The sequence below is a fragment of the Meleagris gallopavo genome, chromosome 4 (genome assembly GCF_905368555.1).
Source record: "Meleagris gallopavo chromosome 4, MGAL_WU_HG_1.1, whole genome shotgun sequence".
NCBI lineage: Eukaryota > Metazoa > Chordata > Aves > Galliformes > Phasianidae > Meleagris > Meleagris gallopavo.
Genome location: NC_139407.1, coordinates 64,342,868 through 64,365,282, shown reverse-complemented (window position 1 = coordinate 64,365,282; position 22,415 = coordinate 64,342,868). Strand labels below are relative to the sequence as shown.

The 22,415-nt window shown below is 42.8% G+C and overlaps 1 protein-coding gene across 3 annotated transcripts in view; it reads right to left on the bottom strand.

Annotated features, from left to right (window-relative positions):
* Positions 1 to 22,415, bottom strand: part of CTBP1 (C-terminal binding protein 1) — a 164,905-nt gene that overhangs the window by 118,278 nt on the left and 24,212 nt on the right. Inside the window, exon 1 of one of the 3 annotated variants that reach the window (XM_085223651.1) lies at positions 14,292 to 14,376. The exons of the other annotated variants lie outside the window; for them this stretch is intronic. Within the exon in view, the coding sequence (XP_085079777.1) occupies positions 14,292 to 14,298 (7 nt within the window). The 5' untranslated portion in view covers positions 14,299 to 14,376. Of the gene's footprint in view, positions 1 to 14,291; positions 14,377 to 22,415 lie in introns of those variants that run through there. 3 annotated transcript variants of the gene reach the window in all.

Genomic DNA, 22,415 nt, shown 5'->3' with positions numbered 1-22,415 from the left:
GAAGGTACCACATGCGCATTCTGTAACACAACAGCAGAACAATCACTCTCCATCCTCCCCTGAGATTCCCTCCCCCTCTTTCCGGACCTTTTTGGCTCAATCGGAGTTGCACTACTTCAATTTTGCAAATTAAAAAACTGAAGAGGAACACAATTCCTTATGACCTTTAAGTAATCTCCTATATGTTTTCCAAATGGCCCTGATGACAATCATCTTCCTCATCAAGCCTTGGCAAAATATTGCATTTTGGCTATTTCCTTCCCTTGTTCTTCCATAGCCCATTTCATTAAGCCCCTGCATTTACTGTTTTTGACAACATGGACTTTTACCCGCAGAAGATGTAATTACAGCTCCTCACCTACATTTTCTATCAGCTGGGGATACGCAGCACCGCTTGCCAGCTTGCTGTATTCACCTTCAAGCTTTCTAGCTTTTATAGACAGCATTATTCCTAAGTATGTAATCTTTTTTCTCTTAAAAAAAACCCACACCAATGTTTCTCCGTTATAATCCCACAAATCACTGTTATTAGTCAGCAGCATAAATGTCCACCAAGTGACAAATGCACTTCTGTTTTTTTCACTGAAAAACCATTTGCTCTAGAGCACTTTACTTCTCCTCGCCTATTTCATCTGCAAGTTGAAATACAGAGTGACCTCTCCATATGGCACTTCCAACATATGGGAAAGGAAATAAAGAAACCCAAATGTTTTGTGTAAACCAGGGAGAGAAATGTCAAAGCATCCTTCAGTTTCAATTTATCTTCTTTGTACTAGGACCGTAATTTAGAAAAATGTAAATGTTCTGAGTTCAGGAAGTGACATTTCTAAAGCGCTTTTTCAGGACATTGTTTTTGACAGAACAGGTTTTATACGTCTTCAGTAGTAAGAAGTACTTTTGTGAGGGAAAATAGCAGTTACTGATGCTTATCACAGGATCACAGTGCCCAGGTGGGCACGCATACACTTGCTCTCAGAACAGACCAGCTGATGACAAAGCCAATGCTTCCAGAAAAATTAATGTTTTCCTGTAAAATCCCTCAGAATTTCTTTTTTAACCAATAATCCCAAAGTATTTCAAATCATTTACTAACACCAGGTTATTTACCCAAATTATAGCATAAAAGGGTACAGCCACAGAGAATTATTTTTTATTTTCCATGACAAAGGGATAAGTTTGACACCATAAATCTGGATCCATAAATCTACGTGGGAATTGTTAAGTCCTGAAAGTTAAAAGCATCTAAAAAAAAAAAATTCAAAACCAAAAACAATAGGAAAATCACCCTCAGATTCTTCCACTTGACCCTCTGTGGCTAATTGCAGGAGATGCATGTAGCCTACTACTTTGCAATATGTTAGCGCCCACAAACAGCTTTACAGGTCTAAAAGTGTTCATTTTCCTGGAGGCACACAAAATCATAGCTTCTCCCCAGAGTGTCGGGCTCCCACGGCCATCTCGTACACCAACTTACTTCCAGACCAAGCTTCCAAGCTGGACACGTCGGAAGAATTCCCAAAGCATGGCATTTTCAACAACCCAAAAGCCTTTCTTGCCATGCATTCTCCAGCTGGAAAAAAAAACAAGGGTCCTGGTGACCACACAAGCAATGATGCTAGTGGTTACAATCCAAGCACCAAGGTTGTTGGGAAGAGCCATCCACAACTGGCTTCTCCTGCCCAAAGGATGTAGGAAAAGACGAGAGTGGTCAAAAACCCAACCACCCCCATGTAGGAGGCAGCTGCATCCCAGGGACCTCACTCCATCAGGAAAGGAGCAAAAAAGCAACAGGAATGAAGACTGCAGAACACTTATTCAGCCATCACAAGCATTGCTTCTCCATCTTCTACAAGAGCATTGTGACTATACTGATTTGTAGCTCACTCGATGTTTTGGACTTAGGTCTTCCTATTAGTGAAGTTCCTCTGCAGCACTGTCCTCCAGCTGTATGTAGCTGCATTCCCTCCTTCTCGTAGTCAGATGTCAGAACTGGGCGCTCCTCTGGGCTGAAACACACCAGTTCTGGTCCTTCCAACACATGCATGCTGCTCCATGCAATTCTCACTGTTCCTACAAGTGCACCTCAAGCAAATAAAAACTACAGGTGTACATGGACCAGAAGAAATCATCCTTACTAATAAACTCAGCATCTTTAACATTAAAAAAATGAATGAAAACAAAGATGTTCCATCTTCAACTGTCACTGGTCAAGGTACTTCATCAGTTCTTTTTCCATCACATCATCCATGATCCATCTTCCCCAGCTGCTCCCAGAAGCACACCAACACACAGTCCTGTGCTGAATTGGGAAGCCTGGATGCACTGTGTCCCCATCTGCTCTGTTTCCAGGTGAGCTCAGCTCCCACCTGACAGCACGGCCAGAGGTCCTGAGGCAGGAGATGGCTGGGCACAGCAACCCAGGGCTGGAGCTGCCAGCTGAGACACTGCCAAAAGTCTGGAATGTACCCTTCTTATTGTCATTGCCCTTACACACAGCAACTGTGAAATTACTGCTAATTATGCCCTTTCACCCAACCCACTTCTGTACAATATTTCAGTATCTGAGGTGGATTAAAAATAGAGAAGAAAAGCAGGAGGGAATCTGCACATTTTGCCTCCTGGATAACTCCTCGTACAAAAGCCAACTCTTTTCTGATTCTCTCCACTATTTTTCTCTTTCTTTCCTTTCTTCTTCAACTTCTCTTCTGCAATCTTCCTTTTGTTTCTCTCTGCAAGAAGAGGAATCAGGTTAGGAAAAAGGAAAGATGGAGAATGCCGATCTACATCGCTTCATATCTTCAAAACCGTGGAGGTAAAATGATAGGGCGTGGGGAGGGAATGGAGCCCTGAGGCTTTGCTTTTCCAAAGATGACTTTCTTTTTCCTTCTGTTTCATGACTGGAAGAGGTATGACAGAGTAAGAGAACTGCTGGAGAATTGGGAAAATATCAAAAAAGGAGACACATGCAACTACAATTATTTGGAGAACAAGAGAAATGCTAAAGAAAAATAAACCCCCAATATATGGACTATGACTTCTTTCCAAATGCTTTACTAAGTTTGAATCAAATCTATTTACTTTTTCATGTGAATTCAAGCGTGGATTTCCTATAAAATTCACAAATATGCATCTCAAATACAGTGGTGCACACTAGTTTAGACACATTACAAAAGCACATTTTATTGGAAGAGGAAAGACATAGAGTTCTGTTTCCTGAAAGATGCCAAGGAATCAGACAGAAGTAACAGCGTGACCTGAATACTATAACTAACAATGTTAACATGTTCTTGCTTGTTTTGCTTACACAGATATTTGAAACTACAATAACCTAAACTAAAAGAGACCACAGCATCCTGCATTGCTGTCTGGAACAAGATTCAATTCTGGTACAGAAGACAAGACCTCAAAAATAAAGATACAATAACACGAACGTGCCTGGGAGCTGAAACAACACTTTTTGTCCTTGCAGCATTTGAGCCATTTTCCAGGTACCCGAGCAGAAACTGCACCAGAAGCTGCCAACAGAGATCCTTGTTTCTGTCTGCACAATGGCTAGCAAGTCCTTGCCTTGTCACCTTGCAAAAACCAGAGCAGAATTGGGGCTCTTAACAACACTGAGTGCAAGCACAGAAAGTGAGGACACACTCATTTGCAGAGCAAATAACAATCACGTTTAAAAAAAAAAAAAAAACAATACCTGATCACCTGTTTCCCCAACCAAATAAGTTACAATACTTCCCATCTGTTTTTATCTCGTTTAAACTAGAGGTTTCCTTCACTAAGGTAAAATCCTCAGTAGGAACAGGTGATGCACTTCATTCTTGACATTTCCAGGAAGACAGAGGAAGTAAGAGGAAATCATCACTATTTCTGCCTCCTGACGGGGCTGCTGGGATATCTTAAAATGGCTTGAAAAGTGAGGATTTCTACTGAGTTGGATTTTTGCTTGGATCTCACCGCAGGTGAGAAGTTCTATGAAAAGCCAATGATGCTGAGCTGGGACTCGCCTCGCCCCAGGTTAACTGCACTGCTAACTGCCTCTCATTTCCTTATTTTGGTTTGTTTTCAATCACTACATAATGAATCACAGAAACATTAAGGTAGGAAAAGACCTGTAAGATCATCCAGTCCAACCCCACCCCACCATGCCCACTAACCCCTCAGTGTCACATCTCCACAGCTCTTGAGCACCCGCAGGGACAGTGACTCCATCACTTCCCTGGGCAGCCTGTGCCAATGCATCACCAAAAGGGACAGGAGAAATGCAAAAAGCAAGTACTTCTAAATACAAATTAAAAATAGATGCAGTTCTGGCTGATCTTACAAGCACACTGCATTCTCCGTGTCTGCAGAACTCAAAATCCGCGTAAGTAAACTTCAAGCCATGAGTGAGACAAGAAGTTACTTTCCTCCTGGCTTCATTACCCAGCACTGCAAGCAGACCCATATATACGATGTAACTGTACACACCCAAAAGCAGCAGCACACCAGTGAGCACTTCATTAATTAAAAGCCAGAAAAGGAAGTTTGCTAAACGAAGCAAATGTTCTTATCACTCCTATCTATATTCATTAAAACTGACAGGAAACCAAATATCACCATCTGTCTCCTTGCAATAAAGGCACTAAAAACAGCTTCAGGGTAGAAGAATAATATAAAGTTTAAAACTGCAGGTTTTCAAGTTTCAGCTTTAAATGGACAAGAAAGAAAGTGATGTCAGGAGGAGGAGAAGAAGGGACTGCAGAAGGAATTGTGAATTTGCTCCTCGGACACCTCACCAAACACAGGGTGAGCCCTGAGCTTGTTGCAGGTCTGCCCCTCAGCTCAGTGCTCAGCAAAGAGATGAGGATTGCAGCATTGCTCTCCTTCTCGGAAATAACTGCTAACAGAAACAGTCGGAAAATTGCATTCCACTCCACAAACTGCAAAGTTTCGGCTGCTTTAATGCTCAAGTAAGTCCCAGGAAGCACCCTGGTAGTTTTATTGCCTACTGACACCCTGTGTTTGTGCCTACAAGAGAGCAATTTTTTAAATTATTCCTGTAATTGGCTTTTGCTTGCAAGTCAGCCACTCGGCATAAAAAAAGCTGAATAAGATTTCATGAAAGAAAGAACGACGCAGTTACTAACTTAGACGTGGAAAAAGCACTACAGTTCCCAGCAGCAGCTGCAGAGGTGAACTGAAGGTCGCTGATTTAAGGCAGTTTCCAGCAGTTCTGCAATCCCTGCCTTCCAGCAACCGCAATCTTGTGCATCCTACCTTCTAGCGATTGCAATGTTTGGCACCGCAGGAGAAAAAGCAGATCTTTAAAGACAGAAATGAACCACTGTCAGGATTTTAAACAGTTGAGCCCTCGGAACACCATAAGTACGCACTGCTAACTCAGCAGAATGCCCCATCTGCATTTTGCATAGCAATGACAAGTGCTTCCAGTTCACTTCCACAGTGCAAAAAACACCCGCTCTGCATTTTCCCTTGTTAAGACAAAATAAGGTTAAAGTTATTTAAGGCTGAGATAAACCCACAAAACAATTCACTGCCACCCTGGGTACCGGGGCACATACGGTGCAGGGCAGCTCCTGCAGAACCTCCAGAAATACAACTGGGCTGGGATGGGAGGAGTGATGGAGCCAACAACCAGATCGAAGGACTATGGATTTTTACCCTCATGTTCCCCCAAACCGGTACTATTTAGAGGTATATATATTATATTTCTTTTAGTAGTTTAATTTTCCTTCCTGCAAACAATAATTCATACGCATAAAAAGCCTCATTAATATTCCATGGGGATGCTTTTTCAGACTCAATACAATTACAACAGAGCAATTACAATTCTTGTGTTAATACTTCAACAATACTAACAGATCCATTAACAGCCCTGCATAAGTATGAGAGACATTAAAGAAACAAAGCGTACCACTTCTGCTTACTAGAGAAACCTCAACAAAATTATACAGGGTAATAAAGTCTCTGTGTAAAAAGTTAATGTAAACCAGTGCACAAATTGGCCATCAGTTTCCTCTTTGATTCTGAGGAATCTTTTTTTAAAAGCTAATCAATGATGATAACGGAATAGCAAAATTCATTAATCTCAGGATAAAATTCAATGGCAAATTCTCTAGCATGTTAAATTTAAGGCAGGTATATGGTCTATACATAGAGATGCAATACATCCAACTGCTCATCCATCCCAGTGAAAGCATCTGGATGTTCAAAAATAAATTCCGAAAGCTTGCAGGCTAGTGCTGAGATGAGAAAAGACAAAACCATCTGAAAAATTTTCCTCTGGGTGCTTTCAGAATGCATCCTCCAGACAGAAGCTGGAGGATTTTTCTTCTTAAGGGGTCTGTGTCACTTCTCAGATAAAAGAAACAATTCCTTTGCTGGGTATATGCCCACCGATGAAGCTATTCATTCTATAAGCTACAGAAATACAGAGTTAACCTTTAAGCTCTTCTTCCTACAGAGCACCCACTCCTCTCTGGTTGCACCAAAGCCCTTGTGCATAGGATTATGTCCACGGTATTCAAATTCAGGATGCTTTTTCCCCTTTTGTACTCTAATGCATCATCCTCTCTTCATCCCAGTACACGAAGTAAAAACCAAATCTGTCAACTTTGACACTAGTTTGCAACGTGACTTATTTCAGTGAGCAACCACTGTCACACCCCCTCATCAGTACTGCTCCTGAATTCACTTTACAGTTAGTAACAGCTTCTCTTATACCTCACTAAAGCTAAAAATGTCCTGTAATGTACCGATCATCATGCTTGCTGCTTCACAGTATTAAAAACCAACTCAAGTCCATCCTAAACCTATCTTTTAATCTACACGAAGACAAAATAATGTGTTACTATTTACATTTCTCCAAGTTTTTTTCAAGTCACTGTGTAGATGGCCTTAACAGTAATGCCTGCGGGAATTTGGGGCTGGTTTGCCATACACCAAAACTCATCACAAATGCAGAAAAAACATGAGTGGACCACGTTTGGGAGAAGCACCACAATCTTACAAGCCTTCAACAAAGGTCTGCAGAATACCTTTCCTACACATACAACACTTCCTATTCACTGGTTTGCATGGACTCGTGTTTACAGATCAAGAATACTGCACAGCTTCTATGGGTTTCTTTGATCATCGCCATTCCCTTATTCCATAATAGAAGCCCATCAACACCATAAGCTCAGCTCCACGTGTTTATTTGCTCTCACTTCACTCCACTTTACACATCATCCATTACTTTTCACGGTTTTTTCCACCTCTTTTACCCCCCTATCAATACCACGGTCCCTGAGAGAAAGACAAGGCCAGTAAGTGCCACAACTGCTACCTCAGCATTATGGATTAGGAAGCTGATTCTGACAGTACTAAAACCACCATAAGGCAACACCCCCTTCAAGGTATGCCATGCTCTTTTCCAAAGTCATTTTCCCAAAAACACAGCAAAACACTCAGGTTCTGTGGTTGAAGGCTGGAGGAGAAGGTCGTTGATGTTTTAGAAAACAATATTAAAGCTTGATTACCAGATCCTCAGCTTTGGCCACTGGAAACCCCTGCTTCAAACACCAGCTGTTGGGGAAACTGCCATTATGATATCCGTTCTGTCTAAAATTTACTTAAATATTTTTAAGATTCCAAGGAAATAGCAGGAAGTTTCCTGAAAGAAAACAACAGGGGCCGACACACATGGCTGCATACACACAGCTTGCTGCCCTCCAGCCAGTGGGGCTTGGGGGCTCCAATGCACCATCAGTAATTCAATAATCACATTTATTTCTCTTTATCATAAGATAAACACAATTTCTAGGACAGGCTGCTTGTTTACATCCTTTCAAAAGATCTCAGTGAGCAAAAAAACCCCAAAAACACACAATGAGGTGCACGGGTTCAAAATGTGCAGTAAACACTTTTGAAAGCAATGCTCTCATCTGGGAGAACTGCAGCAGATGTTTATCAGGAGCTACTGCAACAGTTAATCCAGCTTCTAGTCAAATTAACTCTTTGCTGTTAGAAATGAGACTTCTGGGGCACGTCGTCTGCAGAAAACAATGTCCACTGTTGCCGACAACAAGGAGTTAACAAAAGGAAGTTAAAAACAAGCTCCAAAGCCTGACCAAATAAACCAATGTCTGGCCCAAAAAGATGAACAGGTGTACGTGGGGGCGGTAGTGTGGGGGGAAAACATTTAAACAAAGCCTCCACTGACATTCTGGTCACTGAAGAGGGTACACTGCAGATGCGTCAAACAGTATTATTTGAACAATTCAGCAAATAATGCATTATGGATTTTTTTTTCGGAGAGGACAGGAATCGCTGTTTTTGATCTTGGTTTCCAAAGTGCAGTACTAATGCATCGCAGCAGCAACTCGGTGGTTGTTCTATTTAAAGATGTTATGAGTAAGAATGAAAATCGGAAGGTACCAAACTGGATCATTCAATAATAATTCAGCAGCCCAGAAACACCGCAGTATTTCAAAATACTAACATGGCACTAAAAATCTACCTTAGTTACACAAACATCACATTATGGCGGACTAAACAGTTTTTTTCTTTTATTAAAAATGAATAATTTAATGGCAATTCATTTTTTTTTTAGATAGCTAATTATAGTACCTATGGATGTAAGCTGGTTTTTACACCGTAAAGGTACAACTGCAAATTACCTTGTTTAAAGCCGGAATCTTCATTTCTTTATGGGACCAAATTCAGTTCATACGTACAACCTTTCTCAAAGGCAAGCATGGGGCTGATGGGTCACAACCCTTGAACCATTCCTCCCTGCTTCTAATTTCACAGGAGTTTAATTTTGGCAAAATCATGGAGCACTCGTAAAAGCAGAGGGAGAAGTTCAGCCTCCCCTCTACCATCCCAAAGACAGGGAGCAGGAAGGAAACTGCTCCACAGCCATGCTACCCTCCCCTGCACAGGGGATTCTGTGATTTCAGCTCTGTCTCTGCACACAGATATCAGTTTGTTATTTCTTTTGCCTAAACAAAGAGAAAAACAAATACCACTTTGTCAAGCATCAAGACAACCTACGAAGATTTTGTTTACTAATTGTTAGGCTGAACAACAAACAAATGAACAGCGTCAGGGAGTCCTTACGACCCTGCAGTATCTCTGCTGCTGGTACAGAACGGGTCAGAACTCTCCAGTTTTATTCTTGGCATTACCCTCAAAGAAACAGCAAGGATTATCAGCCACCTTGTGTCTGATGCAGACATCACTGCTATTTATTCACAGAAATGTTGATCAGTACTTCTCTGGTTCAAAAGAGAGAGGTGACCACGCAGCCACATGCCAGCAATACCTCTACCTTCCTGCCTGCATGGAGACCACCAGCATGCCAGCTACCTGCAGCTTGGTTGGGTTTTTATCCCCTACATATCAAACATCATGAAACCACACATCTAATATCATACACCACAAGAAGGTTCTGTTTCTCATATTTTTGGCATTCCATAGGAAAATACTGACACTCCATTCTGTGAGTCCAGCCAGGAATAACTTTTGTTCATAGCTTCAACATTAACGGTAAGTTTTGCACATTAACAGTACGAAGTATGACTTAAATCGAACCATAAACATAAATGTAAAAGTAATTTAAATCGGTGAACTGGAAACAATGATTTAAATAATTCCATTTTGCAAATAGAGTTCTCTAAAAGAACTGTTTGCTTTCAATGGTTGTTAGCTCTTGCTGAGTAGGTAAATAAACTACATACATCTACTTAAGTGATTATGAAGCTTAATATGCTCTAGATGTTTTATTTTTACATTTTATTAAGCAGACAATTTACTAGGCAATTATTTTTTTAAACGTGATTTCTAAGTGCTTCAGAAATATTTAATAAGTCTTAAAGCACCTTTTATTATGGTGATCCTTCCCATTTTCTAGAAGACCAACCCAAGGCTTGATTCTTCTTCCACCAGACCAAGGGAGCTCCAGGATAGCAGGACTGCTCTCCCCTGTACCAATTACCACCTGTTGCATGGAACTCTTCACTGTGGCTCAGCAATGAGAACAATTTGCACCAGCAGGGAGAGAGTCATTAGCAATGAAGGCTGATTGCCAGGAGGCAGCAGAACACTGGAAGAAGTGCCGGTGCAGAAACAAGGAGGTTTTGCCGGGTGCTTTTATCAAGATGCCAACTTCACATTAATCTGACTTTGCCTAATAAAATTCTGAAGCAAACAGAATTTTGCTACACACAGAAAACCAACTGCTGTCCTTCACAGGAACGTGGCTCACTTTGGGAATGGCTTCAATTACTCTGCCATGAATAACAAGTTCAATTTAGTATGTACTCAAGGAAAAAGGTTTTAAAAATACATGTACATCTCAAGCATCCATCAGTACAGCTGCCTTTATGCTGCATCTCTCCTCTTTCTGCCTATACTCTACTCCACGTCTAACTGAATCATCATGCACCGATTTCCAAGGTGTACAACTCCTGATCTCTGGTTTGAGCACTCATTCCTTAATAATGTGCATTGAAATCTGCTGCGTGTTCTGCTAACTGTGCTTGTCATGAGTGTCCCAGAATGATTCCCGAGCACTGAACACTGCACAGCCAGATGTGCAGCCAGACTGAGGATTTACACGTTGCACAGCTTCTGCCCTAAGGGACCGAGCCAGATCTAAAAAGCTTCTGAGTCAAGACGGGAGGTGTGCAAGAAGCAGAAGGAGAAGTACAGAGTAAGTTTTAAGTCTTTTAATGGTCTCTCCCCACCGTGCCCGTTCTTCATTCCAATTAAACACTACTGATGCCCCAGGCTGAACCGTGATGCAAGATCCTATTTTTCAGAGAGCAGATCCATTTGTTGCCCAGTTTGGGGGAGGAAGAAAGTGTGTCTACTTTGTGCTGCATTCAATCCAACACAACAGCATCCTGTAACAACACAGTACGATGGACTCTGAGAGGGGGAGCTCTCAAAAACCAATGGTGAAGGATGCCTTGACATTACTGAGTGAAGTGCAGATGCTGAAGATGATGCTTAGTTAAGTCACGTCCCACTAATGACCATTCCTCAGCCTCACAGCGTGGGATGAGGGGCAGAATGCAGAGTGCTAGAGCAAAACCAAAAATAGTACAGGACAAGTTTGGTCCAGGTCACCTTATAAAATACTGACTGAAAGCCTAGTGATTGCTAAAGGGACGAACACTATCAGACCTATGGAGGAGGCATGAGGTGGATAGCCAGCATGGAGAAACCTGCAGTTCTGATGATGAGCCCTAAAGCTGCCAGCATCCGTCCTGCTGCAAGCGTCGTCTTCTGCTTTGGGAACTGGACCCAGCTGTTTGAAAGGCATGGAGCTGTGCCAGGGGAGGGCCATGTGGGAGTTTGGAACAGGGACTGCACCAGAGGGACGTGGACGTGGAACAGGCTGCCCGGGGCAGTGGGCATGGCCGAGAGCTGCCAGAGTTCAAAGAATGTTTAAATTCTGCCCTCCGCCATATGGTTTGGGTGGCTCTGTGTGGAGCCAGGAGTTGGACTCAATGATCCTTGTAGGTCCCTTCCAACTGGGATATTCCATAACAGTATGACACAAATGAGCAGAACCCAACCACGGGCTCTGCTGCCTCGAGAGGATACCCGAAGAGACGGTGGAGTGGGAACGGGGTAGGCCAGAGATGGGCCAGGGAGCTGCTAGGAGAAAGCAGCCGTTCGAAAACAAAACAGAAAGAAGGCTTTCTACCAGAAACCATCTTAACCTCCTGCACACATTTCTCAATGCTCCCAACACCTCATCCAGCCCGTGAATTAACCAGCCTGAGCCAAATGGTTGTTGTGTGCCCAGCTCCTAGTGCCCCACACGTTCCCATCTGCCTGCACAACACAGGCTCCAGGACCCAGAAGGCTGCGGTGATGGAAATCCACGCTTCATACACACAGTTACTGCAACAAGAGGGCTATAAAAGTCCTGTACCACTTACATTATTTTTCCCCTTTGAGGAACTCTGCCACCTGGAAATTTTATATATTGTACTTTGTATGGGTGGCACTGGTGGTAACGTTACAGCTCAGGAATCACACATCTTTACAAACAGTAGATTATTTTTTCTCTGCGTAATTGAAACAGTCATTTGAAAACAAACATGACGTGTAATTGTCATCAGAAGTTTTCCAACCTAACACTGCATGTATTTACAGACAAAAATTATACTTCTGAAGCAAGCATTACAGCTATCAGTGAAAACTGCTGCTGCCAATCGCATCGCTATCTCGCAGGCATCGCTCCCTCAAAGAACTCCATAACCCCTCGAGCTTTACCAAGAACACATTCGCTCTCTCCATCCAATTAATTCACTAATGGGAAAAAAAAAAAAACACAAAAAAAACCCCAAACACCTCTTGAAACTTTAATCTGCAAATATTCAGATACATAGGTAGGCAATAGATAAGGAATTCAAAGACTTTCGTAGAATCACAGAATGGTATGCCTTGGAAGGGATCTTAAAGCCCTTCCAGTTCCAACCTCCTGCCATGGGCTGGGTGCCCCCCACCAGCTCAGGCTGCCCAGGGCTCATCCAACCTGGCCTTGAGCACCTCCAGGGATGGGGCACCCACGGCTCTCTGGCCAGGGTCTCACTGCTCTCTGGGTAAAGAATGTCCTCCTAACATCTAACCTAAATATCTCCTCTTTCAGTTTAAAATCATTCCCCCTTTGGTCCCATCATTGTTTGTATTTCCACTCCAGTATGTCTAGAAGTAGATATCAAACAGACATAGAGTTACTTTTGCTGTTTTCTTGGGATGAAAAAGTTTACATAGAGTATGACATACATACCTTGTTTTTGTAGATAGATAAATATATATGTATATTATATATATGTATTACATATACTTGTATATATGATATATACGCACGTAAAATATGAAAACATTTTATATATATTATAAAAGCCACAGTAACATGAAATCAAAACAGGATAAAATGTATGCAGGGTTATTTTCTTTTCGTAAAGTCCTTACTGAGCTGCAACTAGATTAATGCTGAACGCACGTACTGCTTATATACGTAATTATACATGTACATATTTCACAGTTCACATATCTGCATCTCTCCTATCCACATGCCCACAGCCACAGAGCACAAAGCACAGCAGTCTCAGCCACCCACACACCCATCTCCCGCAGCACAGGGACACAGGGAGCTCTGTACAGCACTGCACTCTGTCTGTTACTGGGACAAACCCTTGCCTTGCAACAGGTGCAGCCCCCACTGCCCTGCAGCTCCAGGAGAGAAAAACGGGGGTTTTTTAGGCCTAGCAACAGACTCAGCTCTGCGAGCATCCCCCTGTCTCTAAGTGAATGGCAAAGGGGTTGATGGCATCAAAAGCGACAGCACCACTCATCCAAACCCAAACTGCTAAACTGGAGTGCTGAAATGTTTCAGTGACAATTTTATTAAAAATAATAATTATTAGGCACTGATTTCCAACCAGGCATTTTTATCTAAATTTCCCATTCTTTGCTTCTATCACCCAATTGATTACACGAAGGCACCATTCCAGCACTGCTCCTGGAGGAACTGCTAACATTTCTCACTAACAGCGAGCTGGAACTGAAAGCAAACGTGGCTGCTGAGCTCACGGTGAGAAGGAAAGTTGCAGAACGAACCAACACAGAACATATCTCCATCAGACATAACTTGTTTCTCCCCTCCACGAAACGCAGAACTCAGAAAGATGGGTGCGATTTTAATAAGAAACGTCAAGGATGGGCCACTATAAGACGCACCGCGAATAAAAAAAGGGGAGAGCGGATGCCGGGAAATAACGCACAGCCAAATCTGTGCCTGAGATGCGCATCAGAGGAGAGGCTGGCGAGAGAAAAGCGGAGCGCACGGAACTTCCTATTTGCTATTTTGAACGGAAGGCGGACGCGCAGCGCTCGGTCACAGCCCACTTCCGACGGCCGCCAAGTGTCACCGCGGGTGGGCGGGGGGGTTCGGACGGGGGGGGGGGTTCGGACGGGGCGGTCAGTGAGCGCTCCATAGGAGCCCCTTCGGAAACCAAATAAGAACGCGAGGAACGGGAAGACGAGCGCGCTGGATGAGAACGCAGCACTGCGTTCCCACGCCGCCGCTCTGCGCGTCCGGTTGCGCGGCCACCCCGCCCTGCGCGCCCCGGAGGTGGGTGGATAAATGGAAAAAAATGTGTATGTGTGTGTGTGTGTGAGGGGGGGGGGGGGGAGGGGGAGGGAATAAAAATGATCAAAATATCAACGAAACGAAACGAGGCACCCCGCCGGGCCGGGCGCTGCCGGAGCCCCCGCGCACCCACCTTGCATCCGCGCCGCCGGCCCCGCCGCGATCTGCCTCCGCCGCTGAAAATACGGAGCAGGCGGCGGTGGCCAATCGGAGCGCGCGGCGCCACGCCCGCAGCCAATGGCGACCGCCCGCCGCTGGCCGCCCGCCAACCCGGGCGCAGCTCATTAGGCGGCCGCCAGCAGCGGGGGAGGGGCGCGGCAACGCCGGGGGGTGGAGGGGGGGAAACGGGAACCTCCTTCCCCCACTTCTTTTTTAATTCCCTTTTTTCCACTTTTTCATCTCTCCTCCTTTGATTCCTTCCCCCTTTTCTACCACTTGTATCGGCTTTTACCCTTTTTTCCCTTTATTCCTCTCCGCCTCCCCTTTCTCCCTTTCTTGTTCTTTCCTTTTCCCCAGTTTTTACCTTTTTCATTTTTTTTCTTTTTTCCCCGTTTTTCCCCTTTTCCTTTATTATTATTATTATCATATTGAAGCACAATCTGGAGACTGTTTTACCGTGCCACTGCCCAGCTCATCTTCAGGAATCCCAACAGAGAAGGGGATGGAAACACCACCACGTCCCCCCAGCTACAGCCTGAGGCTCAAAAGTGCTCACTTACCCCCACTTCTTTCCAACAAAGAGATGTAAAAACTGAGTTGCTACCATCCAACCCACCTTAGGAACACCAGCTCCAAACCCAGAGCTGTGCAGGCTATAGCTTCGCTCCAGCACACTGAGCTTTGTGCTCCATTGCTACTGGGAAATCAACAGGAAAAAAAAAAAAATGTTTTCTTATTATTAACTTGAGTTCAACAACTTTGGAAACAAGTATCCGCTTTACTAAAACCGCTCTGTCCTCATCTGGCTCCACCTGCCGTGCTGCATCCAGGCCTGGAGCCCTCAGCACAAGAAGGGCACGGAGCTGTGGATGCCCCATCCCTGGAGGTGCCGAAGGCTGGATGGGGCCCTGGGCAGCCTGAGCTGGTGGGGGGCATCCAGCCCATGGCAGGGGGTTGAAATGGATGGGCTTGGGCTTTAAGATCCCTTCCAAACCCAAACACGCTGTGATTCTATGAAAATTACTAAATCACATTCGCTGAAAACTCCTGCCCTAACAAGTCCCATTATTAATTAGCTCAGTGTGCTAATACAGGCTACCACACGCCATGAGGTGGTGGAGCTGATACCGACCAAGTCCCGATGCTGACTTACAGCAGGAAGCAGCTCCCCAGCAGCTCAGCACACATGGATGTGGATGGAGCCCCATGAGCCGAGCAGCCAGCAGAGCCCTGAGCCGCTGCCAGGCCGCAGTGACTGTGACACCTCTCCCAGCCCTGGCATCTGCATCCATCGATAAAGTGACTCAGCGAATTAATAAAATATAGATCACGAAGCATACATTTTTATTAAAGGATAATTTTGCGATAACCAAGTAATGTGGATGCTTCCAAGCATAAGATTAAATTACGTGCTGAGCAAATCTGGTGTTTTGCGATAAACTGCAAAAATAGTCCTTGCAACTGAGGAAGAACATTGCTGACATCGTCCATAAACATGTTTTATAAAGCATAACCAAAGGTAACAAAAAAAAAGTCACTGAAGTGATGGTTGGAAAATTCACTACCATATCCACTATGATTACTTTTGAGACTTCTTCTTGCTTTGCAATTTATTCCTTCAAATACATTGCTCTGTGTCAGAAGTTAACAAAACTCTCCCCTATGCAGGCGAATATTAAAGCCAAATTAATTCCTTAACTGATCCGACATCAGCTGTCATTGTTATGGGAATACAGAAAGATTCCCAACACCTCTGTGCTGACAAGGAATTTAGGGAAGCACTCAAAGCCCAGTGGCACACCCGACAGACGGATGTCTGCCAGCACCATCCCCAAATCGACCCTACTCCTCTGCATCACCAAATATGTCGTGCTCTCACACAGCCCTCACATGCTCACAGCCTTGCCAGGTCTTCCAAAGACTGCTCTTACGGTAGGACATCCATTGTCTCCTGGAACTGTACTTTCACGGTTGCACCGCTTCAGAACTGTACGGAGTCCCTGGGTATTTTATATGCCTAAGATACAGAACTCCCGTGGACTTCCCAGCTAAACACAGGACACAAGGTCTTTCCCTTCCTTCTTGCTAACTAATAAGTAATGGAGGCTCAATTCTGAGATGCTGTCATGAAACAAAAATCAAATAGAGCCTAAGTGATATAAAACAGCATTTGTTTCTATTAGATCCATTATGAACTGAATTCCTGTTTTAAAACAAATGACATTTAATAATATATTAAACATGTAAACAGGAACATATTTGAAGTTATAACCTCATCAGTTCTTTCTCATGACATTCATTTTCTCCAAGGCCATCTCCACATTTCAATTTAATCGTTTAGAGAACATTGCTAAGTTAATAAGCAGACGTGGTACCTTAAAAATGGCTTCCTCCCTGGGTAGGCTGCTGTCTTCCTTAACTACAGCAACTTAGATTGGTAAAAAAATAAATCTGTTCTCTGGCATATTGTTAGCAACTTGAAATTTATTATAAGATGTTATTTTTCTTCAAGTATTTTTATTTGGAAAACATAACCAATTATTCCTGCTTACAAAGGACCGTTTGTTTCAAGATTTTACAAATTTTCTGCATGGTGATCATTTCATTTCCAAAGAAAATATCCACGCTGCTATGAATCTTTTCAGCCACCAAAGCACGACTACACGCAGCAGCAATGCATATTTTAGAGAAGAAGCAAACAGGACAAGTTTCAGAACTACACCCACCACCCTCAAGACAAGATGAGGCGAGAGCATTTTTCCTTACCATAAATTACCACTGCCTCCTATAAGCAATTATTTAACTTCTAAAATAGCTGCCACGCAGACAAATTACAAGCTGTAATTACGCAAATGAATCCCTGATACTATATGCACACATGCATATATGTATATCTTCATCTATTCTAAAATGCATCTGTATGCATAATGTTAAGAATTATAATCAAGTATAGTATAGCAGGACATATTTACCTTATCTCTCCAGATGACAGTGTTTCTATCCTAAATATCTGAAAACCATTACAGTAGTCAAAAATGCCCACTGCTCCTCTTCATTCACATGGCTCCAGTCCCCTGACCCACTACGACCTTCCCAGTACCTGACTGCTGGATGTATAGGCAGCATCTTGCATAGCTGGCCAGTTCTCGGCTGCTTTGGACACAGGGCACTGTGCTGGACAGCACTTATTGTCTGATATCTTAAGTCACACCATGAAAACAAATTTAAATTTGAACGTTCCTGAACAATTCTGCCATGCTCTGAAAGGGCACTGTGAGGTCTTGGTAGGAAAACAACTTCTGCCAAAGGAGCAACTCTTCTGCTCTGTCTCCATCACAACGAGAAACGCTGCCCTTCTCTTGTTCATACAGCAAATTTTTTCAGATATTCATCTTAGACACTGGGCAACATGGTGGATCTCTAACATAACCACTGCTTTAAGGTTACTTAACCTCCACACCTCTGCATATGGCTTCTTGTTTGCTCAGGGCTTGTACTAGTGCACACTGAATTAAGGGAATGACATAGGAGGTAACACCACGGAGAGGTCTAAAGGGTGGGTTTGGCAATCTCCGTATGCTCAGTGGTTTGAGTATTTCTTTTATTCACTTCCTAAAACGCCAAATTTACAGCATTCATCGTACAATGAATATTACATAACAATAATCTCGGGTGACCTTTTACTTAAGTATTCCTTAACATTACTCTTTGCACTCTTACAGGGCTTTAAAATGCCAGATTCCCACGTATCTGTGTTTTCCAGGGAAATTTAATAAAAAGATGGCAATCTAATACAGTTGTCTTTTTTCTGTGCTGCTTTTCAGAGCTGATAAAAAACAGAGCTACAATAAAAAGCCTTGATACTTCCTGATTTAAAGTACAAGAAAAAATGCTATTTTTAAAGTAAAAATCTGTTACAATGATGGGGATGGGGTTGGAGTTTTGGTTTCTATTTTTTTCTTTACTTACAGTGAAAATTCTGAATATTGTACATGCACATTCACATCATTTTGCAAAACTGTCAACGGCAGATATGTGCTTCCTTCTTTGAACTATCTCCCTGTGTTGTAACCTTCAGCTAAATTTGAAAATATTTTGGTAAACATAACTGGTGTTTCATGGGTGTAATTCTGAGAGCATAAGGAATTTAAGAAAACAGTTGATACAGTACTAAAATCTAAAACGGGCTTTTAAGAAATTGTCTGCTCTCTCAGCTAAGCAAGCTAGCCAGCTAACCTGGAGCTGTAGTCCAGCCACTTCCTCCTACATATTCTTCCCAGTACAATCTTTTTGGAGCTACTGAGCTCCTTTTGAAGGCTATTTGTACATTCTATTGAGGTCAAATATCTACTACATGATGTTTTCCTTCTCTTAATGCATTCAGCTTATATATCCCCATATTTGTATCTCATTTACCACAATAGGTTTGCACTCCAAAAGCAGATTGTCTCGGATATGTAACATAATGAATGTCCATGCTTTTCCCAGATAAATAAACTAGTTTGAATAAAGCAACAGAAGTGCTAATGGTGCAACACATTTCTTAAAAGCACAGGTCTGAGAAGGATTTCACACGGGGATACTATATGACTATGCAAAATAAGTCCTGCCATCATCTTGAGCTTCCAATGAATGAAGCATGTCCATTTTTCCACCCCTCCCACCAGAATGCTGCTGTGGAATTGGGACACTCCAGAAATCAGAAAGCCTCTTTTAGGGAAGCCTTGATTAAATTCAGCATTTGTTCTACCATTTTTGCTTCTGCAGCCTTTGGCTCCCAGTTCTCTTTCTTTGGCTCCATACTGGTTCCCTCTCATCTAACAGTCTCTTCATCTCATTCCAAAAAAAAAGAAAAACAAAAAACAAAAAAACACATCACACTGATAAAGCGGAAAATTCTGTTCACTTGTTTTTATGCATACCACAGGGGCTGCTAATACACATCCTGTGATCATTCAGTACTCGTTATCTATAATGAGGATCTTGTTGCAAATGCCCACTTTACAAAACTCCGCCATTACTCACTTAGAAGATACGACCTTCAATTTTACATTTTGAATTTGATTCCACTTCTGTTAGCCCAGTTTTCAAAGTCATGTCAGTTATTTCTGTACAACATCCTGATTCTCTTCTATATTTAGGATGCCTTCCAATTTTGTCATTAGCACAGCCCTGCTACTGATGCCAGGTGATGCACATTAAACAAGTCAGTCTCAATGCTCCATTGGTAACCTCTCTGGCATGCCTCACATTTTAGAAAAATATTTCACTTTCATAAACAACTGCCAGTAAATAGAGCAGGAAGAAATAATTCTTTTTGAGCTCTTCCATCCAGCTGCATCCACTCTACTTTCTTTGCTGCTTCTTATGACTGGACTAGATGATCTTAGGGGTCTTTTCCAGCCCCAATGATTCTATGATTCTTTAGGCTAAGGTAGAATGAAACTCTGCCCATGGCTGCTTGCACAAAGATGGAGCCTGACCTCTGTACCATCAACACATGATGGTAAGCAATGTTTTCTGGATCAAGATCCAGAACTGGGCAAGGTCCACCACTGGGCACAATGAGGAATCAGTCTCCTTCATGGAATCACACACACTTTATAGACACTTCACAACTAATCTTCAAGAGGAAGACAAAAACCCAACCTCAGCTTGGGTCTTCACTTCTCTGGTAGCTCAGAAGACAAAGGCCTATAATTCTTGGAAGCAGCAGACACCGATCTTTAAGAGTCTTGAATTAATTCACAGGAAGCTTCTTAGTATTCTGTAAACACACAACGCCTGCAAGTGCTGAGGGCTGAGTTGAACCTTTTCTTTGGAACCAGAAAACACCTGCATTCAAAACAGTGCTAGTTTAGAAACAGAGATTCCCCACCTGCCCACCTGCCTCTGGCGTGCTGGAGCCTTCAGAACCTCCGAGAAATGGTTCTGCCAAGAAAAATTCAATGGCTTACCCATTTTAAGAAGCACTGCCAAGAGCATAGGATCAAACCAGAGCATTTGCCCAGACCTGCCTCCCCAGTCCCAGCAAGATCCAGCAACACCTTTGAAGCAGCCTGAGGCCAGCGGAGAGGCTGGGATGAGGCAGCCGGGCCCGACGGCCTCCACGCAGAGCAGCCTCAGAGCTGCACGTCGCCAAAAGGATGGGATTTCTGGTGCCAGGCTGCGGAGGACTCGCGCCCAGGCATGTTCTGCAAACGCTGTGTTTTAATTGCAGTTGTGCACAATCAAAGAGGACGCTCTGAAGTTTTGCAGCCGCTCGTTTGAGTGGCATTACACAACCCTCATCCTGGCACACAACCTCCTTCAGCGGTTACATGCCAAAGCCGCATGCGTGCAAGGCGATGTTTCCTTACAATGTCAACAATAAAGTCACAGATACAAACTTCAGTGAGCTTTGCGCTCATTAAATCACAGCTGTTTCTCCTTGATGAAGCATTAGATCAGACATCACTAAAACTGCCTTTGTTTGTGTACATATATACAAATACGCTTCTCCCTTTGTTCTGCAAAACAAATCTTAACAGAAAAGTGTTTATGTTAAAACTAAGTAGAATTACATGTCAATTAACAGTTTATAACAGTCTTAAGATAAGACTTTAGATGTATCATAATGCCATAATAAACTAACAGCAGAATTGACATTGTTTTGTTTTCAGCTATTGTTTTCTCCTGAAAAGAAACTACCAGTGGATTAAAACACCTGCATGATCCCAAGCATTAACTTCTCAATTGGAAATGCACCTGAACTCTACTGCTTGCTTGTAAGAAGCTCAGATCACCTCACGTCACTTGCCTACCTGTTCATCAAAGTTCTGCAAGTGTGAGGAAGGGTCGGCTTTCATATAATAAAGTCTTTGGAACAAAGGTAACACAGATCCTAGCACTCTGCAGGCAGCACGCACCATAGGAAATGCTATGGTACAACTTCCAATTTTGTCTACTCAGAGTGACAATATTGTTCAATGAGGATAATACAAACCTATTCTTCAATGAAAGGTATCTGTTTCCAAAGCTGCATGGAATACAGAAAAAAAAAAAAAAGTACCTATTGAAGACAAACCTAGTTAAGATAAACAATAATCAACATTCTTCATTGCATTCTACACTGACGCTCTTTGTGCAGCCTATCTTGCAACATGAATCAGAACAGAAGGTTTTACATGGGCAAATCAGGAATAACAGCTTAAAATAAGACTGTCCGTCCCTATGTTCCTTTTTGGAAGAGTTTATAAGCTTCAGGAGCTCTAAAAATGCTTCTGCCAAAAAAGATAAATAGGCTTAACCATTTTTAGAAGCACTGACAACACTAATGCTTCAAACCAGACTGCACCTGATGTCCCTTTTGGCAAATACAAGACCTCTAACTCTACAAAAAGCAGCAACAGATACTGTTGAAGACTGAATTCTAGAACATGCTGAAGCAACCAATTTCAGTTCAGTTCAAGTACATCTACATTACAGTTTACCAACATAGCTCAAACCTAAGTTTACTTCTACATGAATTTACTTAGGAAAAGTAGCTCGTAGGAGCATTAATCCTGTGCTGTGCCACCCAACTCCCACGTGCTATGCTACAAGCATTTCACTACCTTTGGAAAAGGAGATAAAGCTCAACAGCCAGCTGCATTGCTCTTCTTCCACCATGAACCCAACAAGAAGGTGGTAGCTGGAAGCAGGGCGGGCTATAAACTCCCTCCATAGAAATTTTACAGCATGTGAAACATATGCTGCCCCATTGTCAGGGCTCAGTGCATTCTTTTAAAGTTATCTGTTAAAATGTTCAGTGTATTTAAGATTTAAAAAAAAAAAAAAAAAAAAGTAATAAGCATTTTAACTTAATTTCATCTTCAAATATGTGCAGGATAGGGACAAAATGATAAGTATCTCCAGTTTAAGAGGAATATACTTGTCTCTTTGGTGAGGGGGCATCTCTGCATGTTCCACAGATAAATGGGTTCTAAAGGCACTCTGGCAACACCTGTCAGCATGTCCCTCAACATGCCAGTGACAGGCAAGCAGCTTCCACCCTGTCCTGAAGACTCACAGATCAACTCACCATTGCAAGTGCTATGAACAAGATTATATTTTATTT